General features: G+C 38.3%; 2 protein-coding genes across 5 annotated transcripts; one reads left to right on the top strand and one right to left on the bottom strand.

Annotated features, from left to right (window-relative positions):
• Positions 1–172: 172 nt before the first annotated feature.
• On the top strand, positions 173–3,120 carry LOC107863241 (BAHD acyltransferase DCR). The gene is made up of 2 exons (XM_016709069.2): positions 173–913; positions 2,057–3,120. The coding sequence occupies exons 1-2, from the start codon at positions 470–472 to the stop codon at positions 2,957–2,959; spliced, it is 1,347 nt and encodes a 448-aa protein (XP_016564555.1). The 5' UTR covers positions 173–469; the 3' UTR covers positions 2,960–3,120.
• Positions 3,121–4,079: 959 nt separating this feature from the next.
• LOC107863242 (sec-independent protein translocase protein TATB, chloroplastic-like) lies at positions 4,080–22,873 on the bottom strand. Of its 4 annotated transcripts, none has more exons than XM_016709071.2 (8): positions 22,559–22,873; positions 22,321–22,442; positions 8,789–8,848; positions 8,552–8,693; positions 5,442–5,585; positions 4,931–5,074; positions 4,476–4,595; positions 4,080–4,398 (listed from the first exon to the last, which is right to left on the bottom strand). In XM_016709071.2, exons 1-8 carry the CDS (start codon positions 22,749–22,751, stop codon positions 4,337–4,339), a joined length of 987 nt encoding a protein of 328 aa, XP_016564557.2. In that variant the 5' UTR covers positions 22,752–22,873; the 3' UTR covers positions 4,080–4,336. The 4 variants fall into 4 exon arrangements, with proteins under 4 accessions (XP_016564557.2, XP_047265339.1, XP_016564556.2 ...); XM_047409383.1 differs by having other exon boundaries at positions 4,931–5,080; positions 22,559–22,805; XM_016709070.2 differs by having other exon boundaries at positions 4,931–5,077; positions 22,559–22,805.
• Positions 22,874–24,993: the final 2,120 nt, after the last annotated feature.

Here is a 24,993-nt window from a genome sequence, read left to right as displayed (position 1 = left end):
TGGAAAACATGGCACGGCTTTGCACAACTACTGAAAAAATCAAACATAACATGAGATTTACAAAAGACACATTACTCGACACATAAAATGGTTTAATTTATCCTTGACGAGAAAACCAATGCCCCTACTACGTAGTAATAAGCCTGTTGTTAGTGTGTGCATCAATCATCTATATTTGACTTAAAACACTAAGAACAAAACAAAAGTTAATAAAAGGAAAAGAGAAATAATTTCTACAACTGCCATCTAATGCAGTAGCTAAGGATAGCAATAATAAATGATATCCAACTACACTTCATGTAATTCATAAATGCACCCCAACCGCTCCCAATATAACACTATTATGGACCATTATTATTACTCTCAACTCACTACTATAATTCTACTAGTATAAGTATATCGCCTATCTTGGATCATTTTTCTATCTTATAACACACACACACACAAAAGAGAAAGAGATTAATTAGCCATGACAAAGGAGGAAGTTGCCGTTACAAATGTGAAAATCTTGAAAAAAAACAATGTGAAGCCTCAAAAACCAATAGGGAAACAAGAATGTCAATTGGTTACATTTGATCTACCTTACTTAGCTTTTTATTACAACCAAAAGTTGATGATTTACAAAGGTGTTGAAAACTTTGACGAAACGGTGGAAAAGTTGAAAGATGGTCTGGCTTTGGTGTTGGAAGATTTCTATCAACTTGCTGGTAAATTGGGAAAAGATGACGAGGGAGTTTTTAAAGTGGAGTATGATGATGACATGGATGGTATGGAGGTGATTGTGGCTGAAGCACAAGGGATTGAAATAGCTGATTTTACTGATGAAGAAGGCACTTCCAAATTCCAAGACTTGATTCCTTATAACAAGATCTTGAATTTGGAAGGGCTTCATAGACCTCTTCTCGCCGTGCAGGTAAAAAAATATTTACACAATCAGATAACTTAGCTATTGAATTTTACATTGTATTCCGTTCATTAACGGAATTACATTGTATAGAGAGAGTTTTTTAAATCTTTTTGCATATATATAAGTTATTGATAAAGAAATGAAATTGGGTCTAACTCAACCTTAAAAGTTAGCTCCCAACCAATGTGAACTTTTACCCACTCTAATACTAGCTCGAGAGGTGAGGATTACCCAAGTCCATCCATATAAGCAAACCACTAGTCCATTCCCCAATCAATGTTGAACTTTTGGCGCGTGGACCGGGAGCCCAAAACGGGGATGGACCTGACTTTGATACCATGATAAAGAAATGAATCTTGGACCTAACTCAACCTCAAAAGCTAGCTCGAGAGGTGAAGCAAACCACTAGTCCATTCCCCAATCAATGTGAAACTTTTACCCACTCTAACAGTTATTGAGTAGCAGGTCAAGATACAATTTAATTAATACTATCATAACACCATGACTGTCTCTATGGGGAAAATCTAGAAACTAACTTATATTCGCTGTGGTATAAACTATAAATGAGTACGTACAAAATCAGTGTAACTTTAAAAAGAATTGTTTAGACTACTACTCAAAAGTGAAAGGCTTCTACCAAATCTTGGATCCTAGTAGATCTCGTAGTGTAGAATAAAAATATTTATATAAAAGTGCATCCCAATGCACGAATCGTTTGCAATGTTTTATTATATGCACTCTACCTTATATTTCTAAGATAGACTATTTCAAGCTCGCGGGTCCGAGCTGTAAGAAGCATATACTCTAAATTAATATGCATTGCCATTTTGGTTTGAGCATTTTTTGTGTCTTACCACCTTAGCAAGATATTGAGAAGCTTTATTCACTGATAATCTATATTCTTTACTGTTATGTGATTAACTCTTTTTTAGTTATCTATCCGTTTATTAAGATTGCCAATTTAGAGTTATATGCTTCTTAAAGCAAATTAACTTACATTGATCTGATTGATGAATATTTTGTCATTTTGTGTTACATTTAATTTCAACTGAAAAAAATGCAGAGTAGTTAGTAGTAGTAATTAATTTGTTGGACCCCATTGATCACTAATTTTGTGGTCTCATATTATTTTGGCCAACTTGCTTACAGCTCACAAAGCTCAAGGACGGGCTCTCCATGGGATTAGCATTTAATCATGCTGTGCTGGATGGTACTTCCACGTGGCACTTCATGACCTCGTGGGCCCAGGTCTGCAGTGGGGCCACCGCCATTGCAGTCCCACCTTTCCTCGATCGTACCAAGGCTCGTAACACACGTGTCAAGCTCAACCTCTCGAAGCCATCAGACGCACCCGAGCATGCCAAGTCAGCAACCAATGGTGATGTTTCAGCCAGCGTGGACCCACCTCTTCGCGAGAGGGTGTTCAAGTTCTCCGAGTCAGCAATTGACCAGATCAAATCAAAGGTCAATGCCAACCCGCCAGAAGGCTCGCTTACTCAATTCTCCACGTTCCAGTCGCTCTCAGCACACGTGTGGCTCGCTGTCACACGTGCTCGCGAGCTCAAGCCGGAGGACTACACAGTCTACACTGTCTTCGCTGATTGCAGGAAAAGAGTAGACCCTCCAATGCCTGAGAGTTACTTTGGAAACCTAATCCAGGCTATTTTCACAGTGACTGCAGCAGGATTATTGATGGCACATCCTATTGAGTTTGCAGCAGGGATGATACAACAAGCAATAGTGAAGCATGATGCGCGGGCAATTGAGGAAAGGAACAAGGAGTGGGAGAGTAACCCGAAGATATTTCAGTACAAGGATGCTGGAGTGAACTGTGTGGCTGTTGGAAGCTCGCCGAGGTTTAAGGTTTATGAGGTGGATTTTGGATGGGGAAAGCCGGAGATTGTGAGGAGTGGATCGAACAATAGGTTTGATGGGATGGTGTATTTGTATCCAGAGAAAAATGGAGGAAAAGGTATTGATGTGGAGATTAGCTTGGAAGCAAATGCTATGGAGAGGTTGGAGAAGGACAGAGAGTTCCTTATGGAAGCTTAATTAGTTTCCTAAGTTTTAAATTCAAGTAGAACTTTATCTTTGCTTTAAGTGAGTGTTATGTTTAGGGGGTTGTTTAATTTTATTTTATTTATTGCTTTCTTCTGCTCTAAGTTTCTCTATCTGGTAAGTTATGTATAAAAGAATAATGTTGTTACTTGTTAGTGCTTACTGTCTGATGTCTCTCATGATTTTGCTATAGTACTACAACTCTACAAGAAGCCTACAAATAGTAACTAAACAGAAGTGCCTACAAAAATGGTATATTCGTCTGTTTTTAACTATTTGTATCTACACAAATGGCTTATACTACATGGTTGAATTGTAGTGAGTGATAAAATTGGAACAGTGGTCCTTCAACTATGCGAAATAAATTAATTAGATTTGTGAATTTCTAATATGAATTGTTTTTAAGGGGATCAAAAAGGTGCACTAGTAGGATTTATATTCCTTTTTTTTTTCCTCATTTGAAGAAACAATGGGCTAATCTCTTTTTTACGTGACGTCATTTCGATATAGTAGAAGGGTCTTTGGCTCTTGCTCATCAGAGTTTATGATATATTGATATTAATGAAAGTATCTTATATGAGCGTCAAGTCACGCTGCAATTTTATCTTCTTTTCGTTTCCTTTTTTTAATCATATTCTTCCTGGCGTAAAGTCTCTGTATTTGATGAAAATGTATTATGTATCTTCCAGTAAATATAAATATTTTAATTTTATTTGTAAAATAGTTAGGTTCGCCAAGGATTGAAGCTAGTTGGGACCTCCAAAATCAATTGACCAATATTACAAAACCAAAAGGATTTACTAATCTTTTTTCAAAGTTGCTTGCGAATTATTTCATTTGAGAATTACCTGATTGTAAACAATATGAAATAATTAAAAAGTATAAATAAAAATTCATGAGCTTAATTATTGGAGGAACATCTTGCCACTTTCTTTTCTAGAAGTGAGACCAACAAAACAGACGCAACTTTATTTTGTACCAAGTCAGTTGTGTCCACCAATTTGTCACAAATTATTTGTGAAACAAAAAAGTCTCACTTGTGTCAATTGAGTGAGAAAGGCGCAGTAAATATTTTCTATAATATGTAATAGTGTTAGTTTAAACATAATCAGTATCACGTGTGAGTTTTTATCTTTAATTTATACAATACAACAGAGGAGGACTGATTAAGTGAAATGTGGTACAACACTTCCAGTGGCTCTACTAATGTACAAAATTGTTTCTCCCAGCAAAACATTGCAAGTTCATCAAGCATTTTAAGAATAATACAACAACATTCAATGATTTCCTTTTTGTTTTAAAAAAAAAAAGGAAAGAAAGAAAGAAGAAGAAGAACAAGCCCTACAGTACAAAATCGCACCATTAGCTGCTCTATGTCTCACTTTCGGGCTTCGTGGAAGAAGAGATCATCGATGCAACTTCTCCGGGAGTTTCTGGGGTATAATGCTCTAAGAATAAACGCCACATAACTCACATAGAGAAAGAAGTTTAACATGCACAAATTACTAACCGTGTGTTTGGCTTTGGGCGTTTGAGGGGCTTTGCTGGGGAGAAGACACCTCATTCTCCTGCGCAGCTGCCTTCGAAAGATCTTCAGCTGTGTATGCTCCATCAGCTGAAGAAGCACTATCTGCTAATTCAGAATTCAACACCAGTTAGTTCCCTGTGGATGAAAACAACCAATCGAGTTGAAAAGTTCGAAAGTGCCTCCAATGAATAGAATGTCATATCAACTCTGGTTGCAGAACACAATTAGTATAAATGTACCCTGCTTTGTAACAGAATATTAACGGTTAAGGAGAAAATAATTCAAGCAGTGGATCTCTTATTGTATTAACGAGGCAATAAGTATCCAAATAGAAATAGAGCACTTTAGGGAACAACAAGAGTGACCAGATTTCAGGACTTCAACTTAAGAGATGATTCATGGCAAAGAGGTGTTTTCTATGGGCACAGATTACTAACCTTGTGACAGACTTTGACCATTGAAGGGGATTTGCTCGGGAGTAGTTGTCTCATTCTGCTGTTGAGCAGCTGCTTTTAGCTGCTCCTCAGTCATCTTCAAGTACTCTTCAGTTGAGTATGCTCTATCTGAGGAAGAAGAATCATCTGCTACTTCAGAAACATTAACACCGATTAGTTCCTTCAGGATAAATAAAACAACAATTGCACCAAAAAGTTCTATATGCATCCCATGAATAGAATGTGTCATAACAGCTCGACTTGATCTACACAAAACACCTTCCCTGCTCCATAACAGAAAATAAGGTAAAGGAGAAAATAACTTAAGAAGTGGATTGCTTATTGTGCTGTTGAGAACAACAAATATCCAAAGAAGAGCACTTTTGTGTAGTCCCATCAGGAGATAAGAAAAAACAGGCATCTGGAGTTCAGCAATTTAAGAGATGGACAATGGTTGCAACAGTATAAACCTAAAGGAATGGTGATCTGATCTTTATTTTGTAAATCTACTTACCTTGCGACACTGTTTGGGATTCAGACCGACTTTCAAGTAAGGCCGCCAGGTCTTTCTCAGCTTGTTTTTCAGCATCAGCAATTCTCATCAGCCTATCCAAGTCATCTTCACCCATGGAAGCCATCTTTGGTGATGGAGAACCATCTGCCATTTTTGTAAGAATTACCTAATGAAATTCTTTACATGATATGTAACTACTTAGTCTAAAAACACAAATGAGCATGGAAAACTGATTTGCTTATTCTATGATATAATGCCAAAAACAATAATTGCAGAAGATGACTATGGATAATAGTAGGTAAAAATGGTCCAAGATAAGGACCAAAAACGCACTTGCAATATTGCAATAGTGGATATTCTGCAGGTTCCCTGCAGCAGCAACCATTGATTGAAAGGTTGGATACTATGAATGAAAGACAAGGAATAAAATGCTCTTGCAATTTTGGGTCTTCAGCTAACGAAGAAGCAATGGGCATTGATCTATGTTGCTCGGACTCTTCAAAAATGTCAATGGATGTGTGTCATATTCGCCAAAACTAGTGTATTTTTGGAGAATCCGACATGGGTGCAGCACTGAAAGTGAAGAGGCCACGCAACTTAGGCATTGATCACTAGGTAGAAATGCGAGCAAGAATACAAGATTCCCTTCCTCCAGTTATCAGATGTATCACATTTCTTCAGATAAGGAATAAAATGCTCTTGCAATTTTGGGTCTTCAGCTAACGGCGAAGCAATGAGCATTGATCACGAGGTAGAAATGCAAACAAGAATGCAAGATTGCCTTCCTTCAGTTATAAGATGTATCACATTTCTTCATCAAAATCTTGTTTCATGCTAGTCATGTGCGCTCAAAACAACTAAAATCCTCCTAGATAACCTTCTTCACAAAGGAAATTAGCCAGTTTTCACACATTTTGATGCTACGGAATCTTTTGAAATTCTCTTCTACTTCAGATAATTCACAAACACCAAACAGTCCAAAATACCTCTGCTTGCAGTGACTGAAAGTTCTCTAGTGTCTAAATTTTTTTTTACGAATTAGAATCCATTGAAGCGTTCGATATAATGTTAGAAGAACTAAACTTGAATCCTCGAAAGGCAATGTGTGGAACGAGCGCCCAAGGTTTCCATGAACTCTTCATGCACCCCTTGATGTTTTATATATAAGGGTAGTCCAATGCACAAAGTGCATCCTGAGTTAGAAACCAATGTCTGTCCCTCTCAAACACAGGCTCTCCGTACAGAATTTCTTTTAATCCAAGTAGTTATTCCACAAAGTGCAAATGAGTGTAGAAGCAAGATTTTTTTTTCACGCAAAGAATTGAAAAATTCAAGGAGTCCAGAGCATACCCCACCTTATCAATATTCTATGGTCTACGCTAAATGTGGGTCCAAATATGAACCAAAATGAGAGGCCTCTATCATTCTCTGCCAAGACTGCCAGAGTGTTAAACTCACAAATCTCGTCAGTGTGTGGCCAAAAGAGTGAGAGATGTTCTCACATAACTACTGTTAACAGTATAAGTAGCATGCCTGATCTAACTGGGGTTCACATTGGTGGAGAACCTGGGTCAGAATATCGAGAGTTCCGAGTTGTAAGATATCAAATGAACCTGTCATTGGAATTCAGATCTTATTCAAAGAGAAAGCTCAGTAGGACGGGTGAAAGACATAAACAGGCTAATGGTACCCCATATGATTAAGGAGAAGAGGTCTATCTCCAATGGAAAATCAAATAATAAAGGGAAAAAAGAACTAAATGAGCTTCGGCAGATATACTGAGAAATTACATTGTCAGACTGCATGTTCTTTCAGAGTAGATGTTCCTAAATTCAAGAACCCGAGAAAGAAATAGAAGGTGCAGTCATTTGAATTGATGTAAAGGCAAACAAGCACTCATCACACACCTAGATGGAAATTGGAATTGACTTACCTTTTGCTATTCAATTTCAATTGACTTGCCTTTTGCTTGTCAATTTTAATTTGGCCTATTAGAGATCTTGCAATCCTACAGCTTTGTCGACTTAACTACACCGAAAGACACACCTAGCAATTAGCATGGTCTGATAATGTCCACTTTGGGTCAAACACGCTTGGTTCTCTCCTAAAGGCCTCACACCATTAACAGCACCCTACACCTTATATTTAGCTTCTATTTATCAATTTCCAATATTCGACTTCGTTCGCACACCCAATTACAGGCTAACCTAGAGCTTCATTGAGTGCCACCTAAATTACTAAGTATTTATAGCCACCAAAACCCACTAGTGTTTCTGTTGGTGACGGTTAAGGTCTTGGTAAAGATTGGTTGTGGGTTTTGATTGACATTACCTTGTATAGGAATAGGAGAATAGTTAGTAATATCTAAAATTTCTTTTGCAATAAGAGTGCAACCAACAATAGCACAATTGTCTTTTTTAAAAGTTCAACAAAAAACCTTCCAGAACTTTCAATACATTATACATCACCCTATGAAATACAGTTGCCATAAGATCAGATCACTTCTGCAGACAAATTTTACCAAGGAGAGATGAGGATTGGATCTTGCAACTCTACTGGTGAACTCCTAACCAATGCTTAACTAAACATGTTTCACTCACAAAATGAACTTATATGTGAAACTAAAAGGAATAATTGCAGTTAACTGATCCCGTTTCCATCTCACTTGGCAGGATAAAGACATATTATCTTCATGACAAATTCAAAAATCAAGAAACCTTTATTCAAGCAGTACGTCTAATCTAGCCCACTGAAACAACCCAGAAAACTTAATGTGTTTTAAACCTACATATTAGTGGTAGTTGGCTTTCTTTCCCCATGAATTGTAAACTGCAGTTTTTACCATAGTGCCAACTGAACACCTCTCAAACTAAAGTAAAAGATGCGCAAACTCAACAGTTCTTTAATATGATAAGTGCACTCATACACTTGGTACTTTCTGTCAGGTATCGATACAACCTCCGAAACATTCATATGATAATTAAAACGTCCAAGAAGTAAAAAAAAAAAAGTCCAAGAAGTTGAAGGTTATTTGAAGTCAATGAAAAATAAACATACTACTAATTTTACAAAACACAAATGGCATAAATATATAAGATCTGATGACTCACTGGGATCAGCCACCTGTCTTGAAGAGCTGTCGTCTGCTGAAGGCCTCACTGTGCTAGAATTTCTTGTGTCTTCGCCTGAACTTTTAATGTCATCAAGGCCAATCTCTCGTTCAAGTGTGCTCTTGAATTCCCTTGAAACATCCTTCATGCAAAAGATAAGAGCGCCATGAGAGTCAAAACCTGCTTGTAAGAATTAAAGGAAACATAGAAACTTAGACAAATATCAAACAGACCTACCTGAAGTTCTCTGATAGTAGGTTGAAATTCACGCAAAGTTTTTCCCAGGTTACGAGCAACCTGACATGCAGAAAATCTTACATTGTAAGATGATAAGTCAAAGTTTATGTTGTCATTAGATATTAGAATTGAATGAGACATGCTAGGTTCTCCTACTGAGAAAACAACTGGTAGTATAACGAAGGTTTACATTTACATTGATATAATTGAACCCAACTGAACAATTTTTTTTTATTTTTTTTTGACTTGCACCAGGTGTCCGAGACTCTTCGAGCCCTGACTAATCCCGGGAGTGCACAGGCTCTCAGCAAGGAGTTTCCCACAAGTGCACCACGGGTAATTCAGACAATTTGAAGTTTACAATTTCAGAATCCTCAAACTTTAGCTGCAGAACCAGAGTAGAAAGCATCAGTAGAATGTGAATTTGCGGCGAAAATTGGAACAACAAAAGAGATGAACATGGTGTTCTTACAAACATGCATAGGTCTGCCTCATGACCTCACAAGAGGCACTTACAGGTTACTGCCTATACTGCTAGTTTGTGGCTGGAGTGTACTAATCTGAGATTGCTATAATCTGTAAACTTAAGGAATCAATTAGGGAAGAATGATCCCTGAACAATTTACAGTGGAAGCTACTCAAGAGAGTTGAGAGAAAAAGAGAAAGAGAATGATCATTATCAGGAAAATCAATGTCATACAAGAGAGATACGTTTCGGTATATGTAAGCTGTGATACTTCTCCTTAACCGACTAGCTAAGTGCTTCTAACTAACTTTAACTACTTATTGGACTTGTTGCTAAATGACTAATGTACCCTTCCCTCCTTTCCAGTACATATTAATGATTACTGTTAGAATATGAGTAGGAATAGGAATAGCATATATAATCCTACTTGGAAAGAGATTGTAATGTAGTGTCCTGTTAGCAAAAGTTAGGCCACCGCACTTCTTTTCCCTACTTTTTCATATCTAATTTGCATAATACCGTGCATCTTTTCGGACTACTTTCTCATATCTGAGTTGCATAGCATCATGCGTCTTTTCGGTGACTCCTTAGATCTAATTTGCATAGTTCCATGCGTCTTTATGGTGACTCCTCATATTTGATTTGCGTAGGGTCGTGCCATCATTCCGACCCTACCCATATAAGTTCTCTTTTTCAGTAGGATCGTACTGTCATTCCGACCTTACCCATATAATTTCTCTTTTTCAGTAAGGTCGTGTCTTCATTCCAGCCCTACCCATATAATTTCTATTTTTCAGTAGGGTTTTGTCGTCATTCAGACTCTACCCATATAATTTCTATCCATATAATTTCTATTCCTTAGTAGGATCGTGCCATCATTCCGACCTACTCATATAATCTTCTTTCTCAGTAGGATCGTGTCATCATTCCGACCCTACCATATAATTTTTTTCAAATGATGACCACTTTTCAGCCATCAAACCTACTAATCCGGCGCGTGAGTATGTTCCGGCCAGTTCTTCGGTGACTATCTTGTTCAAGATCTACTCATCTCTTGATTTCAAGATGACACTTATATTTTATACCAGTTTCCGGCAATTTTCCAGTGACACATTGACTTTCCGGCGATGTTTACTACTTTTTGGATCACTTTTCAGTTTGTTTCGTTTCAGTTGAGGTCTCCCAGACGTCCAAAGCAGTCCTTATCAGTTTTCTTGCAGATATCTTCACCAAGTCCCTCATCGATCCTCGTATTAGTTACATCCATAACAAGCTTGGTTCATATGTCTTCTATGCACCAGCTTGAGGGGGAGTGTTAGAATATGAGTAGGAATAGGAATAGCATAAATAATCCTATTTAGAAAGGGATTGTAATGTAGTGTCCTATTAGAAAAAGGATTGGAATGTAGTGTCTATAAATAGGGTCTCAATGTAATAATGTAGTTACAACAATTTAATAATATTTTCTCTTATATTTTCTCACAACTACTATGCCCTCAACTCACTTTAAGTTCATAACATCCCTCTCTCCTCAAGGACAAACTCAGGGAATTGTTGCTTAAAGGTATGGAGGTCCATCCATGTGCTATCATCAGGGGAACAGTTAAACCACTTGACCAAGACTTGAGTGATGAGCCTGTTGTGCTTAGAGATTTGTCTGCTTTCCAGAAAAGCTTCAGGAGCCAAGACCAAATAACCATGAGAAGAGAGTGATATAAAGAAAGATTCAGAGAAGGAGATCAAAAGGATGTTACATTAACTCTGGAAGCAAGCTTTTAAATACAGACTATACAACTAACTACACCTAAAGTGCAGGCCACTATCTGCACACTATCTACAACTAACTAACTATTCCTAAATATACTCCAACCATCAGAGACTTATTCAAACTATAACAACTAATAACAAGAGTTAAATAAAGATAGTAACAAAAGGTAAATAAAGATAGTTAATACACCCCCTCAAGTTAGGTAAGGTGCGCAACAATGCCGAACTTGGAACGACACCTAATAAAGATTGATTTAGGCAGTGGCTTGGTGAAGGTATCAGCAAGTTGATCACAAGCATGAGTATGAGTAACATGACCTTCATGAGCGTGAACCTGATCACGGACATATGCGAAATCTACAGCAACATGTTTCATACAGGTATGGAACACTGGGTTGTGAGATAAATAAGTTACTCCAACGTTATCCAAATAGATTGTTGGCGTCTTCGGAATGGTGACATGTAACTCATGAAGTAAGTTTTGCACCCATGTGATCTCTGCAAGTGCATTGGCTATTGATTTGTACTCTGCCTCAGTGGACGAGAGTGCCACTGCACGTTTTTTGGACGACCAACTAACTGGATTTGGTCCAAAGAAAAGTATGTAACCTAATGTAGAGATTCTGTCATTTGGATCGCCAACCCAGTTGGCATCAGCATACATATACAAATTGGAGTCAGAGCTGCGAAGGAGGCGAAGTCCTGAACTTGCGGTTTCTTTTAGATATCGTAGTACTATTTTAACTATTTTCCAATGTTCATCAGTCGGAGTACGCATAAATTGTGACAATTTATTGACTGCATAAAATATGTCAGGCCGAGTGAGAGACAGATACTGCAATTTGCCAAGGGTACGCCGGTAGCGCGTGGCATCAGTTAGTGGCGAACCATCAGCTACCCGAAGGGGTACACTGGAACACATGGGAGTGGAAACACCTTTACAATTATCCATATCTAGTTCAAAAAGAATTTCCAAAATGTACTTTGATTGAGAAACAATGAGTCCATCTGGCACTTGCTTAACATCAACACCCAAAAAGTAGTTCAAATAGCCAAGATCCTTCTACGAAAATCTTTCTGCCAAGGAATTGATGACGATTTTAATCATGTGTGGATGGATTCCAGTGATTATGATGTCGTCAACATAGACAAGAACATAAATGGTTACAGCCAAATGCTTCTATACAAATAAAGAGGAGTCAGATTCTATTCTAACAAAGTGCATTTTCAGCAGATGTTCACGCAGAGCATTATACCAAGCCCGTGGGGCTTGTTTAAGGCCATAGATAGCCTTCTTCAGTCTACAGACATGAATTGGAAATTGGGGATTAATAAAGCCACGGGGTTGAGACACAAAGACTTCTTCATCCAATTTTCCTTGTAGGAAAGCATTATTGACATCAAGCTGATGGATTGGCCAATTGTGTTGCACAGCTATAGATAACACCAATCTTACAGTTGCCGATTTGACAACAGGACTGAATGTCTCATAAAAATCTAAGCCAGGACGCTGCGTGAACCCTTTTGCAACTAGACGAGCTTTGAACTGATCTATAGAACCATCTGCTTTTCTCTTGATCCTATACAACCATTTGCAATCCACAACATTTGTTGACATGTTTCGTGGCACGAGTTACCAAGTCTGATTTTTAATTAAAGCATCATATTCTGCTTTCATTGCTTCTCTCCACTCTTCATGTTTATCAGCCTGTTTGAAAGTTACAGGCGTAGGGGTCAAATGGATCAGAAAAGAAAGTTTTCTTTTAGGCTTGAAGATACTATTTTGGGACCGAGTTATAATACGATTTGAAGATGGCAGTGGAATCGGGGCAGCAGGTATTGAAGGAGAAGGATCAAGTAATTGGTTTGTGGAATTTGAACTTTGTTGGGGTGGCAGGGGTGAAGGAGTGGCTTCACTGGTGGTTGGGATTGGTTGGTGGGAATGCAGGTTTGTGGTTTTTCGTCTCTGGTATGTGAGCAAAGGCTTATGTGTAGCAGTGTTATGCGCAGGAGGAGACGGGGCGGGAAGTTAACTAGAAGAAGGAACAGGGAGAGGTGTATTACCTGATAACTCTGGAGCTGCTGGTACTTGGTCGTTGCTGTTGGAGTGAGCACTGCCAGGGGAATAGGTGTCATTGTTGGAGTGGGACTCTACTTGGAGTGGAATAAGGGATGGAATAGAGAAAGGAGTGGTTTGAATTGTTGTTGGACTGTCCTCTTTGGAGTCAATGACTTCCCAACTTAATTGAGAAGTATATTTTCTTAAATGGATGAACAATTGTTTAAAAGGAAATTCTTTTTCAAGAAATTGAACATCACGACTTATGAAAATTTTGGACTGGACCGGGTCAAAGCACATGTGAGCATGGTGAGTCTGAGAGATACCTAAATACACACATGGGGTGGACCAGGGTGCAAGTTTATTTTTGGTATAAGGTTTAAGCCATGGATAACAAAGACAACCAAAAACTTTTGGGGTGTGATAGTCTAGAGATCGCCCAAATAATTTTTGGTAGGGTGACTCATTATTGAGGATGGGAGTGGGAAGTCGGTTAATAAGGTAGACTGCATATTGACATGCAAAAGACCAAAGTTCAGAGGGTAAGGATGCTTCATGAAGAAGGGTTTTAGCAGTTTCAAGAATATGGCGATGTCGACGTTCAGCTATGGCAACACGTTAAGGAGTGTAGGGAGGAGAAATTAAGTGTTCAATGCCATGTTTTTTAAGATAGGGCTGAAGACCGATGAACTCACCCCCTACATCTGTATAGATTGAGGAAATTTTTGTTTTGAAAAAATTTTCTACTAAAGGATAAACGTTGGAAATATTGATGCAACCTCACTTTTATTTTTAAGTGTATACAACCAAGTATATTTGGTATACTGATCAACAAAAATGCAATAATACAACTTTTTGTTGAGTGATAAAATGGGCGATGGTCTCCATAAATCACTAAAGATAATCTGAAGAAGAACACTACTGGACAAAGTGAGTCGTTAGAATGGCAAACGATATACTTTATTAGAAGAACAAGCATTACAAAGTTCAAACGTTTCTTTGCTAGCAACAACTGGTAAGGAAAATTTTCTCAAAATAAAATTTAAAATTCTAGAGTAGGGATGACCCAATCGACAATGCCAAAGTTGAAGTGGGGCTTTTGTGGAGGAAAGGTGAATGAAGGGTTTCCTGGATGGCAAACATGGCCACTCATACAGTCCATTTTTGTTCCGGCCTTGTACCAACGGGTTCAGAGTATGCAAGTCCTTCACAACAAAAGTATAAGGAAAAAATTCAATAGACGTGAGGTTATCTTGGCAAAACTTAGCAACAGAGATGAGATTCTTTTTGATTAATGGAGCACAAAGTGTGTCAGAAAACTTAAAAGCAGATTTAGATGCCTGAATTAGAGTTGAACCAGTATGAGTAATAGGAATGGTTTTACCGTCACCCATAGAGATTTCTTCAGTTCCTGTATACTCTTCAAGGTTGTGAGGTTTGACAGTGACATGGTGAGTTTCTCCAGAGTCTAAAACCCAAGAGTTTCCGGATGATTGCTCCCCAGATGCAAAGTTAGCCTTAGCTTCAAAGTGATTGTGCGACTTGGAGCGACAAACATCTGTCGTGTGACCAAACTTGTGGCACAATTGACATTTGATAGATTGCTTAGCTTGTTGCCTGTTTTGCAGATTGTTGGAATTCGATTGCTGATTGTTGGAATTCCATTGTAGAGACTGAGATGGTTTCCACGGCTGGTTGTTGAAGCGAGGATTGTTCCTGTTGAATTACGGAGGCGTGTTAGACTTCTGAGCAACAGCAGTTGTGATCATAGATGGTTTTTCCAGATCTTGATGTTTTAGGAAGAGGACATGATCTGTGAGCTTGTGAAATAATTCTTCAAAGCTCAAAGGAGAGTCTCGTGCTCGTATCACAGCAGAGATTTCACGATACTCGGGGCCAAGGCCACTTCAAATTTTGACAACAAGTTTGTCATCATTGACAGGTAAACCAGCAACTTTAAGAGCATCGGAGAGGGAACGAACCTCCTGCAAGTATTCCGCAATAGTTTTGGAAGTCTTCTTGGTGTTTTGCAGTTGATCTCGCAAGCTGAAGATGCGAGTATGGCTTTTGTTGGCGTAAGCTATGTGAAGGAATTCCCACGCTTTGTTAGCAGATGGTGTTGCTGCAACAGTTGGGGCAATTGTAGGATCGACCGATGCCATCATTGCTTGTTGGATCAATTGATCCTGAGAGAACCAGATCTGATAACTGGGATTTGGTATAGTAAGATCACTTTGGGTAATAGTAGGTGATGGAGCAATTGTAGTTCCATCAAGATGTCCCATGAGTTGATGCCCATTTAGTAGCATCACAAGTTGTGTTTTCCATGTTGAGAAGTTGAGGTTACCTTGTAGTTTAATAGGTAACTGAGCAACAGGATTAAATTGTACCACATGAGTAGTGGTAGAAACTGCAAAACCACTGGCATTAGTAGCATCATTTATTGGAGCCATAGATGAGAAAGATTAAGAAGGATGAAATGGATCTGACTCGGTGGAGCTTATGGGGCTCTGATACCATATAAAGAAAGATTCAGAGAAGGAGATCAAAAAGATGATACATTAACTCTGGAAGCAAGCTTTTAAATACAGAATATACAACTAACTACACCTAAAGTGCAAGCCACTATCTGCACACTATCTACTGTTATAGAAATGGACCTTGGGCCTAACTCAACCTCAAAAGCTAGCTCAAGAGGTGACGATTACCCAAGTCCATATAAGCAAACCACTAGTCCATTCCCCAACCAATGTGGGACTTTTACCCACTCTAAATGAACCATGAGTCTAACTCAACCTAAATAGCTAGCTCAAAAGGTGAGGATCACCCAAGTCCATATAAGCAAACCACTAGTCCATTCCCCAACCAATGTGGGACTTTTACCCACTCTAACACCCCCCCTCACGCCCAGGCCCAACTGGCACTTGCGCGTGGACCGAGATCCCAAAACGCCCCTCACGCCCAGGCCCAACTGGCACTAGCGCGTGGACCGGGAGCCGAAAATGAGGATGGACCTGGCTCTGATACCATGTTATATAAATGGACCTTAGGCCTAACTCAACCTCAAAAGCTAGCTCAAGAGGTGAGAATTACCCAAGTCCATATAAGCAAACCACTAGTCCATTCCCCAACCAATGTGGGACTTTTACCCACTCTAACATCTACAACTAACTGTTCCTAAATATACTCCAACCATCAGAGACTTATTCAAACTATAACAACTAATAACAAGAGTTAAATAAAGATAGTAACAAAAGGTAAATAAAGATAGTTAATAAGTGACACTGGTAAATCAGAAACCACAGGAGTAATGCCTATGTGTAACTTCAGTTGGGAGACATGAAAAATGTGATGGATTCTAGAATGAGGAGGAAGTTGCAATTGATAAGCAACAGAACCAACTTTCTTCACAACACTGAAAGCGCCAAAGTACTTTGGTCTGAGCTTGTGATAGTTATGTGACTTGAGAGATATTTGTCTGTAAGGCTGAAGTTTAACAAACACCCTATCCCCCACCTCAAAACATCTGGGACTTCTCTTTTTATCAGCCTGGGCCTTCATTCTGGATTGAGCTAAAGCCAAGTGATGCTTCAACATTCTGTTAGTACACTCTCTAGCCTATAGAGATCTGTCCACCTGATCTACCATGGAACTATGAGGAATATAGGGAATATGTAGAGGTGGTTTTTGGCCATACAACACCTCAAAAGAGGTTACTTTGGTGGTGGAATGGTGAGTAGTGTTGTACCACCACTCAGCAAGTGGTAACCACTGGCCCCACTCTTTAGGCCTCTCATTGCACATACATCAAAGGTAGCACTCAACACATTTATTGACTGCTTCCATTTGCCCAACTGACTGGGGGTGATAAGCAGTAGAGTGGTGGAGTTGAACTCACTAAACAACAAATAAAGACTGCCAAAACTTGCTAACTGTATCCCTGTCGCTCATAATAATCTGTGGAAGCCTATGTAATTTGCATACATAATCAAGGGAAGCCTGAGCTACTGAGGATGTTGTGTATGGGTGAGTCAAGCCAATAAAGTGAGCATATTTGCTCAACCTGTCAACCACCACCATTATGACAGATTTGTTGTGAGACTTAGGTAAGCCTTCAATAACGTTAAGGCTGATACCTTGCTAGACTTTCTCAAGGATGGAAAGTGGTTGTAACAAGCCTGGTGACTTCACATTTTCACCCTTGCCTTTCTGACCTACAGTACATTGTTTGACATGAGTAAAATCAACCTGCTTTAACCCCTTCCAGTAGTAGACCTGTCTGACCCAATGCAGGGTAGAAACTCTACCAAAGTGACCACCAACAGCAACAACATGCATGAATTGTAGGATTTCCTCAGGCAATTGAGGATTATTTCCTACCACAATTCTTCCTTTCATGTAAATCACTCCGTCCTTGAGACAATAACAAGATCAGAAAGCGTATTGTTACTGAGCTGCAAAAGCTGTTGTTGTAAGTGTGAATCTTGAGTGTAAGAGCTCCTGATCCTAGACAAAAAAACAGAAGTAACCAAGGACAGAGTCTGCAACTGTGTTGTATCCATTGGAAACCTGGACAGTGCACCAGCTACTATATTGTCTTTCCCCTTTTTATACACAATAGTGTAGTCATATTTCATGAGCTTGGCAACCCGTCTTGGTTGACTAGGAGTAGAGATTCTTTGTTCTAGAAGATACTTTATGCTTAGATGATTAGTCTTGATGAAAATATGTCTTCCAATCAGGAAGGGTTTCCATGTGTCAAGTGCCACCAAATAGCCAACATTTCTTTTTCGAAAACTGCAAGTTGTTGATGTTTGAAGCTTAGCCCATTGCTCATGTATGCCAAAGGGTGGTTATTCAGTAGTAAAACAACTCCAATTCCATGACCACAATCATCAGTTTCAATAGTAAAGTCCAAAGAAAAATCAGGAAGCACTAACACATGAGCTTTATTCATAGCCTGTTTCAACTGATCAAAAGCTAAGATTGCAGCATCAGACCATGCAAAGTTGTATGTCTTTAAAAGATCAGTAAGGGGTTAAGCTATAACACCACACCCTTGTACAAATCTTCTATGATAGCTAGTGAGGCCTAAGCACCCCTTAACTCCTCGAGGGACTTAGGGATTTTCCATTATAACATTGCCTTCATCTACAACCACCCCCCTTTTGAGTGATAATATGACCAAGGTAATCTATCTCCTTACTTGCCCAATGAGCACTTGGAAAGCTTCACAGCCATAGTGTGATGCTTCAGAACCTTGAATGCTTGCTTTAAGTGTATCAAATGAGTGAACCAAGAGAGGTTATAGGCCAAGATGTCATCAAAAAACACAAGAATAAACTTTCTCGAGTATGGTTTGAAGATGTAGTTCTGATCAAACTCTGAAAGGTAGAAGGGGCGTTTGTGAGGCCAAATGGCATGACCACAAACTCATAATGTCCATTGTGGGATCTGAATGTTGTTTTTCCAATATCAGCCTCAGTCATTCTAATTTGGTGGTAGCCTGATCTGAGATCCAATTTGGAAAAATACTGAGAGCCCCCAAGTTCATGTAAATGCTCCTCAATGACAGGGATGGGAAATTTACCTTTGACAGTGTGAGCGATTAACGGTCTATAATCAACACACAACCTCCGGGTTCCATCTTTTTTCTTAACAACGACTATTGGTGAAGAGTCGGGACTTACACTAGGTCTGATGACCCAAATTCCAGCATCTCAGCAATCATTTTTTCAATCTCATCTTTCTGGTTTGCAGCATACTTGTAAGGTCTAACATTCACAGGTGGAACCCCTTCCTTCAAAACAATTTTGTGCTAATGTAACCTTCTAGGCGGTAGTCCTTGAGGCACTTCAAATAGTGAAGAGTATCCATCTAAAACAGCTTGTAAATCTGTATGAATCTCCTCTTGCAGACCAAGTGATGTCAAGCTTGGTTGAACAGCTTGACAAAAAGTCACAGACATTGTACTCAATTGAGCAGGCTTGCTCAAGATTTTCTGCATTTTCTTGGTGCCTACTACTTTAGCAGAACCAGGAGGACTACCACTTAGTGATATTCTCTTGCCCTTGATCTGAAAGTCCATTTGCAGCTGTTTAAATTTCCGCCTGATATCTCCTAAAGTTATCAGCCATTGGATTCCCAACACCACATCTACTCCACCAAGAGGGATAACCAGCATGTCAACCACAAAGTCTACTCCTTGCAATTTCCACCTGACCTTCTGAGCCATAAATTGACTGTGTATTTTGGTACCATTAGCTACTGCTGCTGAGAAAGCAGGTATGACTTCAGTAGGCATTCCCCGTTTTTTTGCAGTATTGATATCCATTTAACTGTGTGTTGACCTTGAATCCACCAATACATGAACCATTTTGCCCTTAACTGACCCTTTCACCCTCATAGTTCTGTAATCCACTGTTCCATCTAAAGAATGAACAGACATCTGAGGAGAAAGGTAAGATTCCTCTACAACTTCCTCATCTTCCCTCTGCTTAATCAGATTCAGTTCCTCCCCTGCACATTTCCATTCTTCTCCATCCTCTTCTACTTCAAGAATGTATAGTTGTTTCTCCTTTTTACAGTTATGATCTAATGAATACTTCTCATCACACCGGAAACAGAGGCCCTTCGCCCCCTTGGCATCCATTTCAGCTGTCAACAATCTCTTAGGTGCATAAGGTACACTCCGACCCTTAGAACAATTATAGTTGGAAACTTTCCCACTATTACACCCCCTGCTACTATCACCTTGTTATTGATAATGTTGAGCGGGTTTCCAAGAGTTACCTGGAGGAGGTAGTATTGCCTTTGAACTCCTACAAAATGGCTGGCTCTGCAGCTCACAAGATTGTTCATCTAACTTGGCTAAACTATAGGTCTTCATCAAGGTGTGTGGTGCTATCATCCTGATTTGGACTTCAGTTTCTGGTTTCACACCATTCAAGAAGCAACTAATGGAATATTCCTCCGATAAATCGACATAATTGAGCAATTCATCAAACTTGTCCATATACTCTTGAATACTGCCCTCGTGCTTCAGTGCAATCAGCTCCAACATTGGATCATCCTTCATCATATGACAACCTGAGAGTTAAACCCCTCAAATAGTCACCCTAATAGTCACCCTAATTGGGCAGTCTTCCTAATATGGTTTTCAACATCGTTTGATGCCATTGAAGGGCTCGTCCTTCCAAATGAATTGGGGTCAATTTCACCTTCAATTCCTCCAGTTCCATCCACTTCGAGAAATTGTTCACACCTGCAAATCCATTTCTTTACATCCTCACCTCCGAAACGGGGAAACTCAATTCTCGACTATCACATATTCACTACTTTGGGGTTTTCTCCTCCATATCAGCGTTCACCAGCGTCATCCCAGATACTCCTCTACCGAAGCTCGATTCTAGTTCATTTCGACCATCATCCAATGAATTTCCTCCATTGTTGTGCCCATTGTTTGCAACTGTTCCTTTGGTTCATCCACATCGCGTCGCAATTCCTGATTAATCGTCATCAAATGCTCAGTTTCAGCCAAGAATCGCTGGCTCTAATACCACTTGGAGTGTACTAATCTGGGATTTCTATAATCTGTAAACCTAAGGAATTGATTGGGGAAGAATGATCCCTGAACAATTTACAGTGAAAGCTACTCAATAAAGAGTTGAGAGAAAAAGAAAAAGACAATGATCATTAGCAGGAAAATCAATGCCATACAAGAGAGATACGTTTCTGTATGTGTAAGCTGTGATACTTCTCCTTAACTGAGTAGCTAACTGCTTCTAACAACTCTAACTGCTTCTAACAAACTTTAACTACTTATTGGACTTGTTGCTAAATGACTACTCTACCCTTCCCTCCTTTCCAGTACATACAAACGACTACTATGCGCTCAACTAATTTTAAGTACATAACAGCGGCCAGCCAGCCACATTAACTAGTACCATCCAACGGATTTTAGAAACTGATACCAGCCAGAAAGTGCTGCATCAGAATCCATTTCACCCAGCATGCCTAAGGAGTGGCGCCAATCAGCAGGCATGTTTTGCTTTTCTAGAAAATTGTGGCTTGACAACACATCTTCTATAACCCAACCCTCTGTCACTATTAGCTTAGCCATCCTCCAGCATTGCCATATCTAGTTGGGTAACTTAAATTAGCTCCATTTTAACCTCTTTTGACGGAGGTAGTACATTTTCCTAATTTTCTGACTACTTACATTAGTTCTTTTTCAAAAACCAGGGATTTCAGAGGCAAACGACAACATAAAGGTTCCCCAAGTTATCCATGGTGGCTGGGCAAGATCTCCGTTGCGCTGCCGATTTCCCTCTTATCCTAATGACAAAACCAGATTCGCGTAGTTCTTTTAGCACCCACAGAAATCACACCCCAGCCCAGTAAACCACTAGATTATCTCTTCACCTGTAGCGTTCACTTTCCTGAATGGGCTAGCGCTGCACAAAACCTTTATGCATTCAAGATTTTAGGTGCATCCACTGCCGCAAGACTTCAATCGCCAGTCTTAGTTTAGATGCTAGACAACCCCTTCGTATTAAGCACATGAAAGATCATTTGGCTAATACCCATACAAAGAATTTTATAGGCATTTGCACCAGAGAATATATTAACTACCAAGGAAGGTCCACCCTCCCTCTCTGTAAAGCTAACAGACTCCCTACCCTCTTCTAGGATGAGATATTTACATCTCTTATATATTACGGTCATCCCCACATCCCCACCCCACGCCTTCCATCCCAAAACTGATTCAAAAACTTCTTGCAATAGTATAAAATGATAAGATCCATTTGAAGTGTTTCTAATCCTTACACAAAGATCTAGAGTCTCAAATTCAGAATTTGAAACCCACTCTAGCTAAATGCATCTAAAACTATCTAGTGAAATTGAAGACACAACTTTCAAATGGTTAAAATTCCAGAGGAGCCTGAGAATTTTGAACATAAACCATCTAAATAGAAGCTGATAAACATGTTTATCGTATGTCTAATTAGATTTGCAGCATATCAGTGGCAGTGATCATCTGCTCAGTTACAATCACATTATCAATCTGCAAACTTGTTCCCTGGGAGCTCAATTGAAAGTTATTTAAGGATGCTTTAATATTTTTCATACTATCAATTTCTCTGGCAAGAAAAAAGAGCACTAATACAGTAATCTATCAGAGGAATAGAGTTGAAAAAAGAGCACTAATACAAAATGTCAAGGATGAAGGCAACAGACCTCAGCAAGACCTTTTGGGCCAAAAACAAGCAAAGCAACAACCCCAATGACTAGTGCTTCAGGTGCACCAACTCCAAATAGAGATGCATATACACCTTTCCCTTTGAGTTTTCTACTTCTCCCTGTAAACCAATCACTTCAAGAAATCAACAACTATGATAAAAGCAAAACCCAATTAGCATTGAATACCCTGAAAAACAGATGAATTAGCAACACCCCCGAAAATAAAAAGTCGTACCAATTTGTAGTGAAAATTGAGATTTGGAAATGCTCAGCTGCTGCTTCAGTCCATTCCAAGAAGAGTAAGAAGAAATACACTTGAAGAAGTGTAGTTTTGGGTTCTTGGAAACTGAAACGGAAGAAAATGAAAGTGCAGTTACAGAGAGTCTTGTACTAGTAGCTAGTGAAGAAGAAGAAGCCATGGTGGTCATTGAATGAAGTTGAGCAACTACAGTTCACGTTCATTTTCTTTTTTGTCTATTGGTGTTGGAGATATATTGGTCCTCCTTATACGACAAAAAAATTGGACCCAGATTTTAATTTGGGCCACAAAGCCCCAATTTCTTTCTTCATTTGTCAGACCCAACTGCTTCTTAACAAAACTGTTTTTGATTTGTTTAGAATTGGGAAAATTACGGGGCATAAAAAAATAAGTCCTTAATTATGCAAATGAATTTAAAGATAAGTCGATCAAATTCATTTTGTTTAGGCTAAAACATCATGCACATGGTTCAATACTAGTGAAAATATTCTAATAGAGAATGGATAATATAGGTGAGGGGAAGGAGCTAGAAAAAAAGGAAGAGTAAGAATCACTTAAAGCTTCGAGAATTTTTTGATGTTTTGTTTCTGATGATCTCTATTCTCCCCAAAGCCGCAAAGGTTTCTTTTATAGGTTTAAAAGACATAATTGTTGTTGCAATATAAAACGACAACACACTTGGATACTAAAAAAGTTATCTTGTAGCGCATGCCTATGCTCTGACATCTCACTTGAATCTGATTGAGGGTATGTGGTCAAGATTGATTATTGAACTTCCAAGGGCCATTACGAATATTTCCGGTTGTAATGCAATTTTCCCCATGCAAGGTTCCTCTTGGATGTCCAGTCTCGAGCCAATCCCGCTCGGGGCTCCAAATTGCCTTCATCTTGAATTTCGCTACGTATCACGGTGTGACTAACTCTTTTATACTGGATCTCGCAATATCATGACGTAACTCGCTTTTCCACTAGATTTGATTTTGCCTTACAAAATGTACAATGTATAATATAGTGTTATATCAATTAATTTGGTTTTTATCTGATGAGGCCTATAATAAATCAAGTCGATGGCAACAGAACTGCAAAATTAAATAGCTTTTAAATATAGAAAGGATGTCAATTTTGTTTGAAATAGCCTCGTTAGACAAAAGGGGAAAACTTTTTGTGGAAAGTATATAAATGACACTCCGGCTCAAATAAATTTCACGAAAATAGCCATGGAATTAAAATTTTATTTTCTAACCATTTCAATTTACTGGCTTATTCTATACAGTTTCTACACATTTTTTATACATATCTTACACAATACATATTCTATATAATAATTATACAGTGTTGATACAAAATTTATACAGTAATTATACAATTTTTAAACACATTTTATACAATAATCATACAATATTTATACACATTCTATACAATTTTTTATATATATTATACATATACATATTTGATAGAACTATACAATTTCTATTCACTAGATACCCGTGCCCATGCCCAACACTAATGTGTCGGAGAGATCCAACTTTGGGGTAGATTATTTTCTACCTGTTTTAATTGTTTAGTATAGGAGTAAAAGAAAAGAAATGTTGCACAATGAGCCGATGTTAACATAATATATATATATATATATTCAGTGTGGAACAAAATTGAGTTTGCTAGACTGGTCCTACCAATACAAAAGTGATTATATAAGTTGATAAAAATCTAACTAGATTGTTGCAACTACAGTTGGTGACACTTCTTTCTTTTGGACATTCCTGGAAAAGTAAATCATGCACGTCTTATTTGAAAGTCTCAAATATATAAGTTGAGGAGACATACGTCGATTTTGATATATTTATTGCACCATAAAATTACTGAAATATCCTTGAAAGTCATTTAATAAGGAATGAAAAAATATTTAGAAAAAAAATACTATCATGTATAATTCAATTACAAAGGTCTAAATAAAAATATTATTAAAATAGTACATGAGGATAAAACTAATAAATATAAAGAAAAAACAATATGTATGTGTAACCATTTTACTGCATTATATATAAGAAAAAAGTACTATGCATGGTAACCATTTTATTGTACCATAAAATTATCAAAATATCCTTGGAATATTAAAAATAAATAATTTAATAAGAAACAAAAAGATATTTATAAAAAAAATTACTATCATGTATAATTTAGTTATAAAGATCTAAATAAAAATATTATTAAAATAATTTATAAGAACAAAACTAATAAATATAAAAAAATAATATATATATATAACCATTTTATTGTACCATAAAATTATTGAAATACGCTCGTGCTAGTCATGTGACACCAGTTGTAAAATACTACCAACATCTAGTCAAATGAAACTAAGGCGGCATTATCCATTTGGGAAAACTTGATACACGTGCAACAATTTAATT

The sequence above is a fragment of the Capsicum annuum genome, chromosome 3, assembly GCF_002878395.1.
Source record: "Capsicum annuum cultivar UCD-10X-F1 chromosome 3, UCD10Xv1.1, whole genome shotgun sequence".
NCBI lineage: Eukaryota > Viridiplantae > Streptophyta > Magnoliopsida > Solanales > Solanaceae > Capsicum > Capsicum annuum.
The sequence above is the reverse complement of the archived record's forward strand: the minus strand, read 5'-3'. Positions and strand labels throughout refer to the sequence as shown.